Genomic DNA, 13,840 nt, shown 5'->3' on the forward strand with positions numbered 1-13,840 from the left:
TGTGATCTGTAGGTTATATATGTGTAAAGGACATATATCATCAATCCTGCCGTCGGACGGTTAACGATCGGAAGAGACATCGGGCCCGATGATTATTGAAAGTGTATTTTTCCGTTTCACGAAATATCAGAATATCGTTCACAGTATTAAATTTGAAAAAAATAAAAAAAATACTTGTCTCGAATTGCCAATAATATTCAATATTTGATATTTTTATAAGTAAATTTACTAGAAATGTCGACTGTGGAAGTACATTTTTTTGTATATCGGTAACAGTGTCCTGATATTGGTAGTGGTGTGGGACTTAGTCAATTCATTAAGTATTTATCATGTGGAATGCAGTGGAATGGAAAATATAGCTCTTAGGGTGATAATTAGGGTGCCAGCACCCGTTGAGCGGCTCCCTTTCGCAAGTGTCCGGTGATCGTGTAGATCTAATAACCGCTTAAAAGGTCATCCGTTTAAGCCACTCTGGGTACTAAATTTGCCAGTCAGAAAACAATCTCCTAGGTTTAAATTTAGAACTTTCGTTTCTCTTCCGACCCGATATTATTACATCGCGTAAGTTAGGTGGGTAGGTAAAGGTGGATAAAATGTGATGCATTTCAATGTAAAAATTACTACATTGTTTAATACAATGGGTCTGATGTGAATTAATACATATGAAAGTTACCTACTTTACTTACCCATGTCGATAGTCGACAATGAGAGGAATTCTAATTGTGTTACTAAGGCTGAAATTCCTTTACAATCAATAATAAGATTACCTTCTGCTTGGAGTCTATGATGTGATGATATATATACATATTGGTCATATTCAAGGTGTGAAGATCCAGGTTATTATGAGGCAATAGCAAGCATCGTCAGGGAATTCAGTTGTTTACGATTAGTTTTAAATGTTGTAATCTTTGTGTTAATTTATCGAGATTCATATATTTTTTGCTAATTTAAAGAAAGTTACTTTCATTGTAATAAAAATATAAAACAAAACAAAATATAATGTTTTCACAGTTATTTATTAATTTAATAGAAGACAATAAAAAAATATCTTTCACATTAACATCCTGATTAATGGCATCCTATCTATACGTAGCACACAAATCTTAATGTTTCGAAAATATTTACACTCAGGAGGTTGCATATCTTCAGACATGCATATGACGATCTTCGAGCCAAAACCGACGCAATCTCCAAAAAACGAAACACACAGAACACTATACATAATAGTTTTGTATAATATTAAAATAACATTTAAATCGTATATATTTAATAAATTTACTGTTCTATTAGAATTGTTCGGCTTTGATTTGTGAATAAGGTTTTAGTCTATAAAAATATTTCATATAGGTAACAATGGCGTCTCAATTTAATGTGTATATCTTTCGCTTTATTATAAGGGATTAAGGTCTTCTTTTGTATTTCATCATATTCCACTTCACTGGAATATCATGAAAAACAGTCCGAAATAAACAAATCCTGTCATGTCAAAGTTATACTCAGGAGTCTTACGTGGCCCGAAATTGCAATCCTGCATAGATTATCTTAAATCACTTTATATTAACAATAGTTTAATTACCTAAAATACAATGACATATAATATTTACTGCTTTAGTATTATTAACTGTGTCCATTTTATTTTGTACCGATATTTACGCTCTAAATGCACGAAATCTTTAAATCGTAATTTAAGCTCATCTTGCGCTACCCGAATAATTTAATATCACAGTCTGATGATGCTTTTTACATAAATAAAATAATGAAGTCTAGTTAAGTCTAATAATAATAATAAAACATGATTACTATTGGCAAAGAGCGCGGTGGAGGGAATAAAAGCGATAACTATATCATCAGTGTTGTAGGAAAAGCTCATAAGTTACATTCGGACAACAGTGTACTGGTAATAGGTACACCTATTAATAAGGCACAAACCTTATTTGGTTTAATTTTACAGTAACAATAAAGATAACTTAGTAATATTCAATTGTTTACGGATATCACTTTGTTTCATACTATTCACGCGTTCATTACTAATCAATACGATATTTTTTCATAATAATATTTGTACAATGACATTAATATGTTGAGTATGTCACATTGTAATGAACAGCATAAATGACATGTCAGCTGATTTAAAATAAATACCTAATACAAATTCGGTTTAGCGCAAATGAAAACTACGTATAAATTAATTCCAATTACCAACGTCTATCGTTCAAAGTTCAACGTGTTTTTTTGTATATAAGAATCAGGTTACATTGCAGGTCGAATATACAATTACACATTCCGTTACACTCTGCACAATAACTGGGCATTCGGCGGATAAATATATCTAATTATATATAGCTTCTATAACATATACGAAATATAATATATAGGTCTTAAATATAAAATAAATCGATGACTAGATTTATGTTCATCGTCTCTGCATCAAAAACTGTTCAAATATTGAGCTAATTTCCCTCGTAGCGGTATTAAAGTCACAAATAATAAAATTTTATTACTACAAGCTTATTACATGTCTAACTAAGACGTACCATGAAACATGGCAGCGCTGCATTTAGAATGACAATGTTATCACATAACAATATATATTTTCCTTAGCCTTTATTTACAACAAGTATATACTATAGTAGGCATTTAATTCCTATTTTAAAACACGGTTACACATTTACAGCCTACAAATGAGAAGGTAACTACGATATCGGTGCAACCTATTTCGCAAAACTATGTAGGCGTACACGACACGACCTTAATATTATGGCACTAAGGTCGATCACAAGTATAATATATGCACAATTTGTCGCATCGATATCTTAGAACTTGAACGTACAGTGCAGCAAAGCATATCGTCATAAAATCATTCAACTCAAGGCCCCCAGCGACATGGGTAATATTTGAAATGAATTATAATATGTATTAGATGAATTGATGAGCTATAAGTTTTTTCACTAGGAATAGTTTTTTCAGTAAACTTCAACGTGTCAATTCCTGGTAGCAGTTAAATCCCGTTATCTTCACTTTCTGTCGTGAGTATGACCGTCGCCGCCATGGGAGTGAGTATGAGGGGCTGTAAAAAAAAAAAAATGGTTAATTCACACGTAATTATACAATGATTCCCTCTTCAAACATAATGTGTATAATATCGATACTTAATATCGATAGTTCTCATCACTACTTATATTCACAATGTTTGACTCAATGTCCTTATTAGATCAAGATCTCGCGATTGTGTGGATTGCATTGCACAATCTATTGACAGCAGAAGAATGCACCAGATGAATGCACTTAGGCAGGGACAAACTGAGATTCTACAATGAACTGATGGCCGTGCATTTCAGTATAGCAAACATAAACAATGATGGGAAACGCGTTGTATTGTATGGAGATTGATTTTGACTCTGATCAGTGGGGCGACAATCTTCCTTTCGGGTATTCTCGGCTCAGCATTGCTCCGAGCAATTATTAGGGTTGGCACAACTTGACGTCCCTATGCGTGCACGACCACGACCATTGGCTTAAAGGACTCGCATCAAGGCCATAATTAAAAAAAAAGACCACGACCACAGATAAGATACAGATTTGAATTTTGACAATCCTAAATAGCCGAAAGGGATAGTGCCATACATTAGAAAGGGACAGCATGATTCGTCCATGAATCGCTATCTAACTTCGGTTTTGCAGGAAGCGTCATTTCAGTACGGTAGTACTATTATTTACTCTGTGCTCTGATCGACCAAAAACAGATCGCGAACAGTAGAAAAAAATAGCCGGTTCCAGAATTCAAGATCAGAATTTTATTAAAATGTCAATGGAAAAAAAATAGATTACCTACCTAAGGTAGGTAAGTACTTACTAAGTAACTGTAATCCAAACATCAGCGCGAATCCTACCAGGGCAGATATATATTGCAACACGCCCGATCTGTCGCCCTTCCAAATCTCAAAGAAGATAACGTAAAGCAGCGTTCCTGAAGCCAAGCCTTGCAGGACTACTGAGTAAACGCCAGCGGCAGTGGCTCCTTGCCCGCCGACTAACGCTAGGCCGATGCCGATGCCCATGGGCGACACGATGGCGAAGGTTGTGATGTAGATAATAGCCAACCACGTTTTGGTGCGGGTTGCGATTAGCTCTACGCCGATACAGAAGGCGATCACCAGTTTGTGGGCTGAGATTGCTCCTAACATGTACCTGGAAAGGTAAATAAATAAGGTTATTGAATTTGATATAGTAGATCAAACTATTATTACTTATATTAAAAACGATCGACGATCTCTGTGTGTCTGACTATTTACTGGAAGCCACATGCAACCATCTCATATTCGCCATAGCTTAATCTGATTTTAGGCTAAATAACTTAACTCAGTCTTGATTAAAATACCTATTTATAAAATATAAAAGCTAATTTAATAATAACAAAATCCATGCCATCTATTGACTACATATACAACAACTAAATCACATATTCGAAAGCTTGTTCTAAAATATATATATAAATAGTTCCGCTACTCGTCACAAGATGGCGCACAAAGTCACAAACTTACCACACATTCGAAGCACTTGATTCTAATCCAACAGCTAGACCTTCGAAGAGTTCGTGGATGGAAAGGGCAAGCACGATGAGAAGTCCTCGAAGGGCTGCGGTGACGTCATCGCCGCCGCTGTTTACGGGCATGTGGCTGTGGTGGTGGTGGGTGTGACCGTTGTGGTTCACTTCCACGTCGTCCTGGGAATTAATCAATCCAATATACAAGGTTTTCTCAGTACCTTTTTATTTATTATAATATTACATTCAATGATATCACCCTATGACACACAAAATAATACCTAAGAACAATTGGGTACCCGAGGGCTACAGAACGCACGGCTCCGTACGTGCATTTTGTGGCCGAGGCATTACACTGATAAGCGTTCTTATTCACAACCCCTACAAGGCTACAAGGGTTCTTGGCATGCAAAGGGTTAAAAGCTGTGCGACTATAGAGGAATTTCCTCCCGCGAACGCTAACTCTCTCCGGAGGTCTTCTCAGGTACGGGACTTTCATTCAAAGGAGTCTAAGTACAAGTTAATTTAAGAGGCTTAATCGGTATGGGTTCATACTAAAAGTGTGTAATGCGCATGTGATGTGATACCTCTGCCGTTGCTTTACTATCAGGCGACGTCGTATAAAAACATTTAAATCGAATGTAGCTTCAGATTAGGTACCTTATAGGTAGGTTTAGTAAGCATCGAATTAGGACTAGATTTTCTCCTTATAAACTTATAATTAACAAGTATTGGACTGAAAAGTGTCACCGGATGTCATATAATATAACAATTAAACATAATAGAAAGTCATTTTCGCTACACAATAATATGTTGCAATGTTATCACCGTTTCTAAGGAAGCGATTATTATAATGTCACACTCTTAACCACTAACGAACCTATTAAGATAAGCTGTAATTGTCCACACATTATGTTTTACCTTTCTAGAGATTGTGAGTACATAGGTATATACACGTAGCTAATAAGCCAGCTGATGAGCTAGGGGGCCAGGAAAGGGGGGGCATACATTGGAAATTTTGTTTTCTAGCTCAGGGGGCATTAAAATTTGGTTTTAAGAGGAAAAGGGAGGGCTGCTTCTCCATACAAACGTAGTCCCCATTTTCCTCTCTGACATTATACGTAGTCCTCACACGTTTAATATGAAAAGGCGATTTCGCGTGGGTCCTTTCGTCTTAAATGGATTTCTTGTACAATTTCTATTCTGATAACTCCCCATTGCATAAATAAGGATACATTCAAAAAATAGTTAATTAAAAATTGCCTCAAGAAATACTATAAAAGTTTATACTTAGTCATGTTTTTTAATACACTCGGGTGAAAGGCACTATTTTGCTCCACTACAATGACTGCCTTTCATCCCTTGGACAATCTACTATACCTTAGAATAAATTGAAAAGTGGAAAAATTACCGCCTTGGCGACACTTGAACTCACGGCATCTGGATCGATACTCCAGCGCTCTGCCAACTGAGCATCGTAATAGCATTAATTAAGTATGAGTAGCACATCGTAACTGATGAATTTCCAATATGACTTGGAACTCCGGTAGCCATTTAAGAAGTGTAACGCTCTTACGGTAGATGTCGCTAGGATCTCCTAGACCCATATGATGGAAAGATTCGCCGGCTATGGATGAGGTCTTGGTTTCAAGGTTGGCAGAGCGCTGGAGTGTCGATCCAGAGGCCGTGAGTTCAAGTCTCAACCAAGGCAGTAATTTTTCCACTTTAAAATTTATTCTAAGCTTAATAGCATAGTACGCAGACGTTTCTACTTGTTAAAAATTAGTTTAATCTACTATACCTTCAATTTTTCGGGCTCGATGAGGTCCGCAGTAGAGTTGGTGACACTCTCCCCCGCGGTGTCCGGGCTGGATCGGCTCTTGCGCACACTCAGGTTCCGGACGAGCGGCATGGTCTTAAAGAAAAATATACATATAAAGATAACACTATTTAAGAGGAAAGAGGACGGCGTCTTCTCAGTCCCCATTTTCTTCTCTGGATATTGAGATAATGAAAAATATTTTTAGATATTTGATGTACCTATATGTTAGTATGTTAAGAACGGTAGCGTCACTAACGTTGAAAGTGTCTGTATATGTTTGAAATAATTTAATAAGTTATTCGACGAAATGCTAATACATAACTAGTTCATTTCGCAAGTTTCCTGTGGCTTAAATGTGGATAGATAGATCAAAACATCAATTTCATAATTTACAGATTAAAATTTAATTTAAAATTTAGCGGGCAACATACATGTAGAGCGAGCAGCAAAATTGTATGGACAAATTATGAATGGGATTAATTTATAAAGTGGCCATGCACTTTTGCAGCTGGATGTGTACAAGTCACCAATCAATGAATTCCGTTCATTAGGTGTCCATTAAATTTTGCAGTGCGTTGAATATACTTTAAACACTTTAACTATAAGAGAGGTATGGGCAACGTGAATGTCATTTCGCTTTGTGTGGTAGTGCACAGCACAGCGGATGTCATTCCAGATCTAGAGCCGAGCCCAACTGGGGAAGACCTCCACCTTACAGAAAACCGCAGCCGAATAACACTAGACCCTGCTCATAGTGTTGTGTTCCTGCCGAGAGTGCGGAGTGTTAGGGTCGGCAACGCGTATGTAACACCTCGGGAGTTGCAGGCGCCCACAACCTATGGAAACTGCTTACCACCAGGCGGGCCGTATGCTTGTTTACAACCGACGTAGTATTAAAGAAAAACTGCACAGTCTCGTCTACCTTAGCGTTCTGTCGCTCCCGTCGATGTATGTACAGATGCACCAACTCCTCGACCAGGTACATGATGAAGAAGCCGCAGCACATGAGCAGGTGGGCCAGGGAGAACTCGAAGCTGCCGATTTGGTTGGTCGCTGAAATATAAGAAAAAAATATTTAATTTTCATAAGTTGCTCATAAGAATAAAGTAATAATATTAATAAGATTTAGACAACTTGGATTGAAACCTGCAGTTCCTGCCTGATTAATGGCGGTGTGGCTGGTTGAGGCTACGGGATATAGTGGTTAAGGGACATTCACATTTTATTTATTTATTTTAAGGAGTACCAACAGCTACAAAAACATTATGCTTGATACCTAAATTATCAAGATATTGTATGGCTTTTCTGTAGACATAGCAAAGTTAAGGGAATCCAAAGATATTTTTTCGCTGCACCTTTTCAGGCGTAATACACTTATTCAGCACTTAAGACCCAGTAAGATGAGCTTGATATATATGTACACGGGTCATTAACTTTTATTATACCTATTGTCCACAGAAAATACTTTTTCTAAAATGTGTTTGACCCAAGCCAGAGGTATCAAAACTTTGATATGGACTTCAAGGCTGGCTCCTATGCTAGATGACATAACAGGTACATTTGTAAAATCTAATCTTCGCGTCATCTTTTAAATGCAGGTAGCCAAGCGAACCCTCCATTTAGAATGCAACCGGGAAAGCATTGATATTTCACGACCGGCCTGGGGGGTAGTACAGTCAGCATCAAAAGTAGCGGATCAAATAACGTTTCATAAGTGTAGATACATTCTGTAACAGCTTAACAAAAAGTGATGTCTTTAATATATAACAACTAAGACTGTAAAATATATTCTTTTTAGCACGAATTTTAGAAATGTATCTATATGTGGAAAAGTTATAAGGAATATCAGATAATTTTGACGCGTTGTTTCATCCGCTACTTTTGATGCTGACTGTACCCTGCCTATGAAGCCGATGGTCACGGGTTCGGATAAACACAGATGATTCCTGAGTCATGGGTATTTTCTATGTATATAAGTGTGTATTTATAAGTATATATCGTCGCCTAGTACCCATAGTAAAAGCTTTGCTTAGTTTGGGGATAGGTAGATCTTCGATCTGTGTAAGATTGTCCCTAAATATTTATAAAAAGTATTTTATAAGGAAGACGAGGAAGGATAATAGTGACCCACTGACAGAAAACATACAACATGATGACAGGACAAACAAAAGTATAATATAGCTCAAGTAGGTATTTCAAATATTTGCAAGCAACAAGATAGTTGCGCAAACCTTTGCACGTTGCCTCATAACCATACAGGGTGGTGGAAAAGTGATCACACATTATCTTTGTACATAGTAATCTATTACCTATTAACGGCAATTTCAATCAATCGTAATACAACAACAAATAAGAACAACTTTACTGTAAAATGTAATGAAATAAACGTATTTGTATTTGTAAAAAAAAATTGCCACTGACTGACTATTGAAATGTAAACCTAAAGATTGTCTGGAATAGATCGCTTTTTAGCGATAAGATCGCCTGTTGTTTACCTCTACTTTTGTTGCTGTTTTCTTTTAGTATTATTTTATTCTATTGAGGTTGGAAATAAAAATAAGTATTGTACTTATTGTACTAGACTGACATAGAAATTGATAAAATTTCAGAATTACATGAAGTTATAGGTATAAAGCGTTATCACCATTCGTAGTTATTATGAATTGAAGTCACTTTTATTTTCATGACCTACTCTTGCTCAGGTACAGTCGCCATCAGATAAATCGGAGCGGCCGAGGTGCTCAAAAATATCTGAGCACGCACTCTAACGCCTTGACAATAGAAGCATGTTCAGATATTTGTGACCACCTTAGCCGCTTCGATATATCTGATGGCGACTGTACAAAATATTTTTTGCAAACTACAAACTCCTTCTACTGGCTGGTAGGCATATGTTTCTTACACAATGGCGTTTGATATAAAACGTCGCACACTTATTATTTTCTGTTTAACTAATAAATAAAATGGGAGTTATATACAAAGTTGGATATCAACATTATATTTTGCATACCGTGCGTCTTGTATTGACTTTTCTGATCACGTGTCTTAAGTTAGGTACCCTGTATTTGCAGTGTGATATATGATATGTGATAAATATGCTTGTGTCAGTAATATGAGTATTTTATTTATGTAATGACATGTAGGTACTGAGAAATTATGATCTAATACTACTTCAGAAGAGTCTATCTTTAAAATTACAACTATCAATGTTAAAATAAGGTGAATGCGGAAAAACAATATAATGAAGTTTTTAATTACATATGAGACTTTAATTTAGGTAAAGCAAGTCATTAAATTTAAGTTAAACCATAACTACCGCCGGTTATAGACCGTTAACCGCATAACAGATAGATTTAATCTAAAATAATTAATACCTATGACTGACGAATCTTACGATTCCGCGCACGTTACGATTATCTTGGCAGAACCTCCTAACCAGCTTAAATATCGAATGCAATATTAGATTTCATATGACTTTAATTGAGATTTTAATGTGTGTTATACAGTCAAGATATTAAATATTCAACTTACTTCAACATTTATTCAGCCAATAGGCCACAAGGGCACTTTTACACGTCAACATGGAATTTACATACAAGCAAACAAAAGCAAATCAACAATTATAAAATACAATTAACTGAAAATATCAATGCAAACTAAATTATTTACTATTACATAATTAATGTCTAATTACAAAAAAATAACTAAAATAATAAAATTAAAAAAACATAAACAGATACAAAAAAATTATCCAAAATTATTTAGAGATATGGGTTCAATGATGGGCAACAAGTGTATACATATACATATGTATATGTGTGTACTTGGTTTGTGTGCCTTTTTTGTGTAGCACTTTGTGTAAAACTTCCGCATACAAATATATATGTATACAGGAGTGCTAATGTACTAGTTTTGCTGACTGTACTTGTCGAATCAAGCATATAATACAATTATATAGAGTTCATTAAAAGATTGCTGTTATTAATTACCCAAACCATCCCTCGGCAGTGGTTTCCATCATTAAATCTTGTTGACCCATTAGCGGGACTGATTTCACCACCGATTTTAACTAACTTGTTATGCAATCAATACAAGCAAATATGTATAGCAAAATTAAACTATTTGATACATAATTCACCGCCGCATATCATTATCACTGGATCGAAGCCTTTTTAGAACTTTGTGTTTTTTTAACGGCCAATAATAAGTGAGAGTCCTCATAGAAGATCCTTTGCGAAAGATCATTACGTATTGCAGGGGTTTCAAAATTTTGACCCGAGGGTCAAGGCCATGTCTCTGCTCCCTTTTTCGCAGGCCAGATTAGCAGGCCGTAGTTTAGAGGCCTCTGTCATAGTAAAAACCGCATAATATGCACGTTAAAGTGCATTCTGCATTTAGAAGCGCCTATTACATCAGCAAGTCTAATGAGGTCGGAAATATGAAAGAAGAGGAAAAGCATTAAGGAAAACCCGCTTTCTAACGTTACTTGTCTTAGTCATATCCGAGATTGTTACGTTGTTTATTAGTCAGAGAATAAATAAGACTCTGCAGGTACAGGTAATAGAGTTCAATACCTATTTAGTGACACCCAAAGAAGCAGTTGGGCATTTTTAAAGATGACTCACGCCAGAACGGTCCGGTTCGCATGCAGTCCAAAGCATCACGTATCACTCATCATATACAACGAAGTGTCGGATGCCTCGGCCCGCACCAGGGCCGTTCTAGCGTGAATGATACATTAATGCCTTTATAATAACGGAATTCTAGATAAGTATTCATCATTCTCTATATTAAATAAATACAATTTTTAAATAAACATTATAGGGACATTCTTACACAAATTGACTAAGTTCCACGGTAAGTCAAGAAGGCTTGTGTTGTGGGTACTCAGATAACGATATGTATAATATACAAATACTTATATATATAGAAAACATCCATGACTCAGGAACAAATATCTCACACAAATAAATGCCCTTACCGGGATTACAGATTACCAGACATAGAAGTTTTTGTGGCAAAAACGAGTGCTTGAGAAAGTGAAACATCGACAAATAATAACATCGATAAGTCAGTCATAGATTAATAATTAAAAGACGTAAATTCTACTTGCTGTAATTTACCGGGAAATTTCAAGAATGCAAATCAATGACAAATCCGACCACAATTTCTTTATTACATATATTAAGTTTTTAAAAATAAAAACGTAAACTATAGAATACAGTGTCAAAAAACAAGAAAACTACCAATGGGTGTATCAAAGAAGATATCGAACGTGTTGTGTATTTCGCGGTAGCTATCTTTTTATACAATGTTAAAAATATATATAACGCTAAGCGTTAAGGTAACATCGATAATAGACATGTCGATATTTAATTTTGTCAAACACTTTATTTTGCCACAAAGTGCCAGTGTCTGCAGATTACAGAGCCATCAGCTTCATAGGCAGGGCATACTATTTTACAATATAGTTATGAGAATTATAATTGGCATATATGTTAATCACGCTTTAACAGTATCATTTCAAGTGGAATAATTGACTTAGGTAAAGTGGTTCAATCATCTGAGTTTTCTCTTAAATCTTCAGTAAACCGCACTTACCACAAATTAGGGAAAGCAAATTTGTTTAAAAATTACCAACTTTATTTTAAGCATGCGATTTGTTTACAGTTCGTGTCAAAACAGATTTACCCTACAAATAATATGTGTTTTTCAAAACATGTTGATTTGCGTTTTAGAAAAAATATAATCAAGAGTAGGATCCTAACTTTTTCATTTCTCATCATGCTCTGAAAGTGGGTCGTTGTTGTTCTAAATAGTGTGCAGAAAATCATACTTTTCTGCTCTAGAGCATTGTACTTTCTAAGTACGTTATTTTCTTTTTTTTTACGATAGTCAATTAAAATTTAGATTTCAATGGATTTGTTGTACAATTTCTATTCTGACTTCTATATATAACTTCCCATTCCATAAGTAACGATATTTTTACCTAAATTGTTAATTAAAAGTGTCTTCAAGAAATACTACTGAAGGACTGAAGTTTATACTTCGCCGTGCTTTATAAATGCACAGGTATTTTACTTTCCTTGTACTAGAAATGAGAAGTAAAGTGTTCGGGTGAAAGGCACCATTTCATCCCATGGTTAATAATATACTATTAATTGACTATAAAAGAAAAAAAAAGAAAAGAATAAGCTGGCAGACATGTTTTATCTTCTTCGTGTTTTATTAGTCTAAGAATGATAAATAAAAACAAAAACACGTGATAATAATACCTATGTGATAATAATTTGTCAAATATATGTAACATGAGAAAAGGCGAAAGGTGGGCGACCTTGCAGTTGAGACACTTGAGATTGCTTTCCATATTGGAGACACGCGTTGGCCGCAATTTTGCATTTATCTTTGACACTCCAATATATTTTTAACAAACATCGAGTTGAACCTTGTTTTGAGTTGTTTTTTCCGTCCACCGTCAGACCATTGAATGTCACTAAAGTGTTTCAGCTATTAGTGTAGGAATGAAACGTAAGAGGATATCATGAAACGGAACGTAAGGGAGAGAGAAGGATAACAAGAGGTGCGAAAGGGACGGGGAGAACGATTTGAATGGTGAAATATTAATTAAAATTAGTTTTTGCTATTTAAATAAAGCAAGTCATGTGCTATTTTGGTTTTAATTCAGAGGCCTATCAAAATCCCACGTTAGGAAATTTGAAAGTAGGTTAAGTTTAACTTGCAAGATCTGTACTCCTAGTGTAAATAAATTCGATTTCCAAACGTGACGTACGCGTTTGCGTTTAGTCTCATTTTGTATTGGATTTAGAAAGAGCGCGCCAAGCGGGACGTTTTGGAACCTCAAAATCCTATACAAAATGAGACTTAACGCAAACGCGTTCGTCACGTTATGATGTCGATCAAAGTTACACTAGGGGTACTGTACCCCTAGTGTAAATAAATTCGATTTCGAAACGTGACGTACGCGTTTGCGTTTAGTCTCATTTTGTATTGGATTTAGAAAGAGCGCGCCAAGCGGGACGTTTTGGAAACTCAATATCCTATACACAATGAGACTTAACGCAAACGCGTTCGTCACGTTATGATGTCGATTAAACTTACACTAGGTACTGATTTATACAATCATGATATACTAGAGAGCTTTTCAGTCGTGTGCCGCCGTAACAAAGCCTGCAGAGTTGCCTAAGTAAGGTACGAGATTGAAAAGTTTGATTATATCACTATACAATACTTTTTCTACGAGTCTTCTAAATTAATACTTTTTTTACTATAAAACCTAAATGATTCATGAAAATTGGTAAGTATCTCACTAGACAAAAACGCGCCCGAGCTTCGCGCCCATTTAGTCTTTTCTTTGGTTTGGGGTCGTGGCGGCACGTGGTAAAACTATATATTGAAACCAGCGGGCCTAAGATGGTCGAGCTTTCATCGTCCCCATCCTATGTAGTAGATACATT

The 13,840-nt window shown here is 35.7% G+C and overlaps 1 protein-coding gene across 1 annotated transcript in view; it reads right to left on the minus strand.

Moving 5' to 3' along the window:
* Window positions 1-997: 997 nt before the first annotated feature.
* The window catches only part of LOC133528560 (zinc transporter ZIP1-like), a 48,031-nt gene continuing 35,188 nt past the window's right edge, over window positions 998-13,840 (minus strand). The window contains exons 2-6 of the mRNA XM_061865986.1: window positions 7,288-7,418; window positions 6,345-6,458; window positions 4,542-4,723; window positions 3,854-4,188; window positions 998-3,067 (exon numbers count right to left, since the gene is read on the minus strand). Coding sequence (XP_061721970.1) covers window positions 3,015-3,067; window positions 3,854-4,188; window positions 4,542-4,723; window positions 6,345-6,458; window positions 7,288-7,418 — 815 coding nt within the window. The 3' untranslated portion in view covers window positions 998-3,014. The remainder of the gene's footprint in view (window positions 3,068-3,853; window positions 4,189-4,541; window positions 4,724-6,344; window positions 6,459-7,287; window positions 7,419-13,840) is intronic.

The sequence above is a fragment of the Cydia pomonella genome, chromosome 19 (genome assembly GCF_033807575.1).
Source record: "Cydia pomonella isolate Wapato2018A chromosome 19, ilCydPomo1, whole genome shotgun sequence".
Lineage (NCBI taxonomy): Eukaryota > Metazoa > Arthropoda > Insecta > Lepidoptera > Tortricidae > Cydia > Cydia pomonella.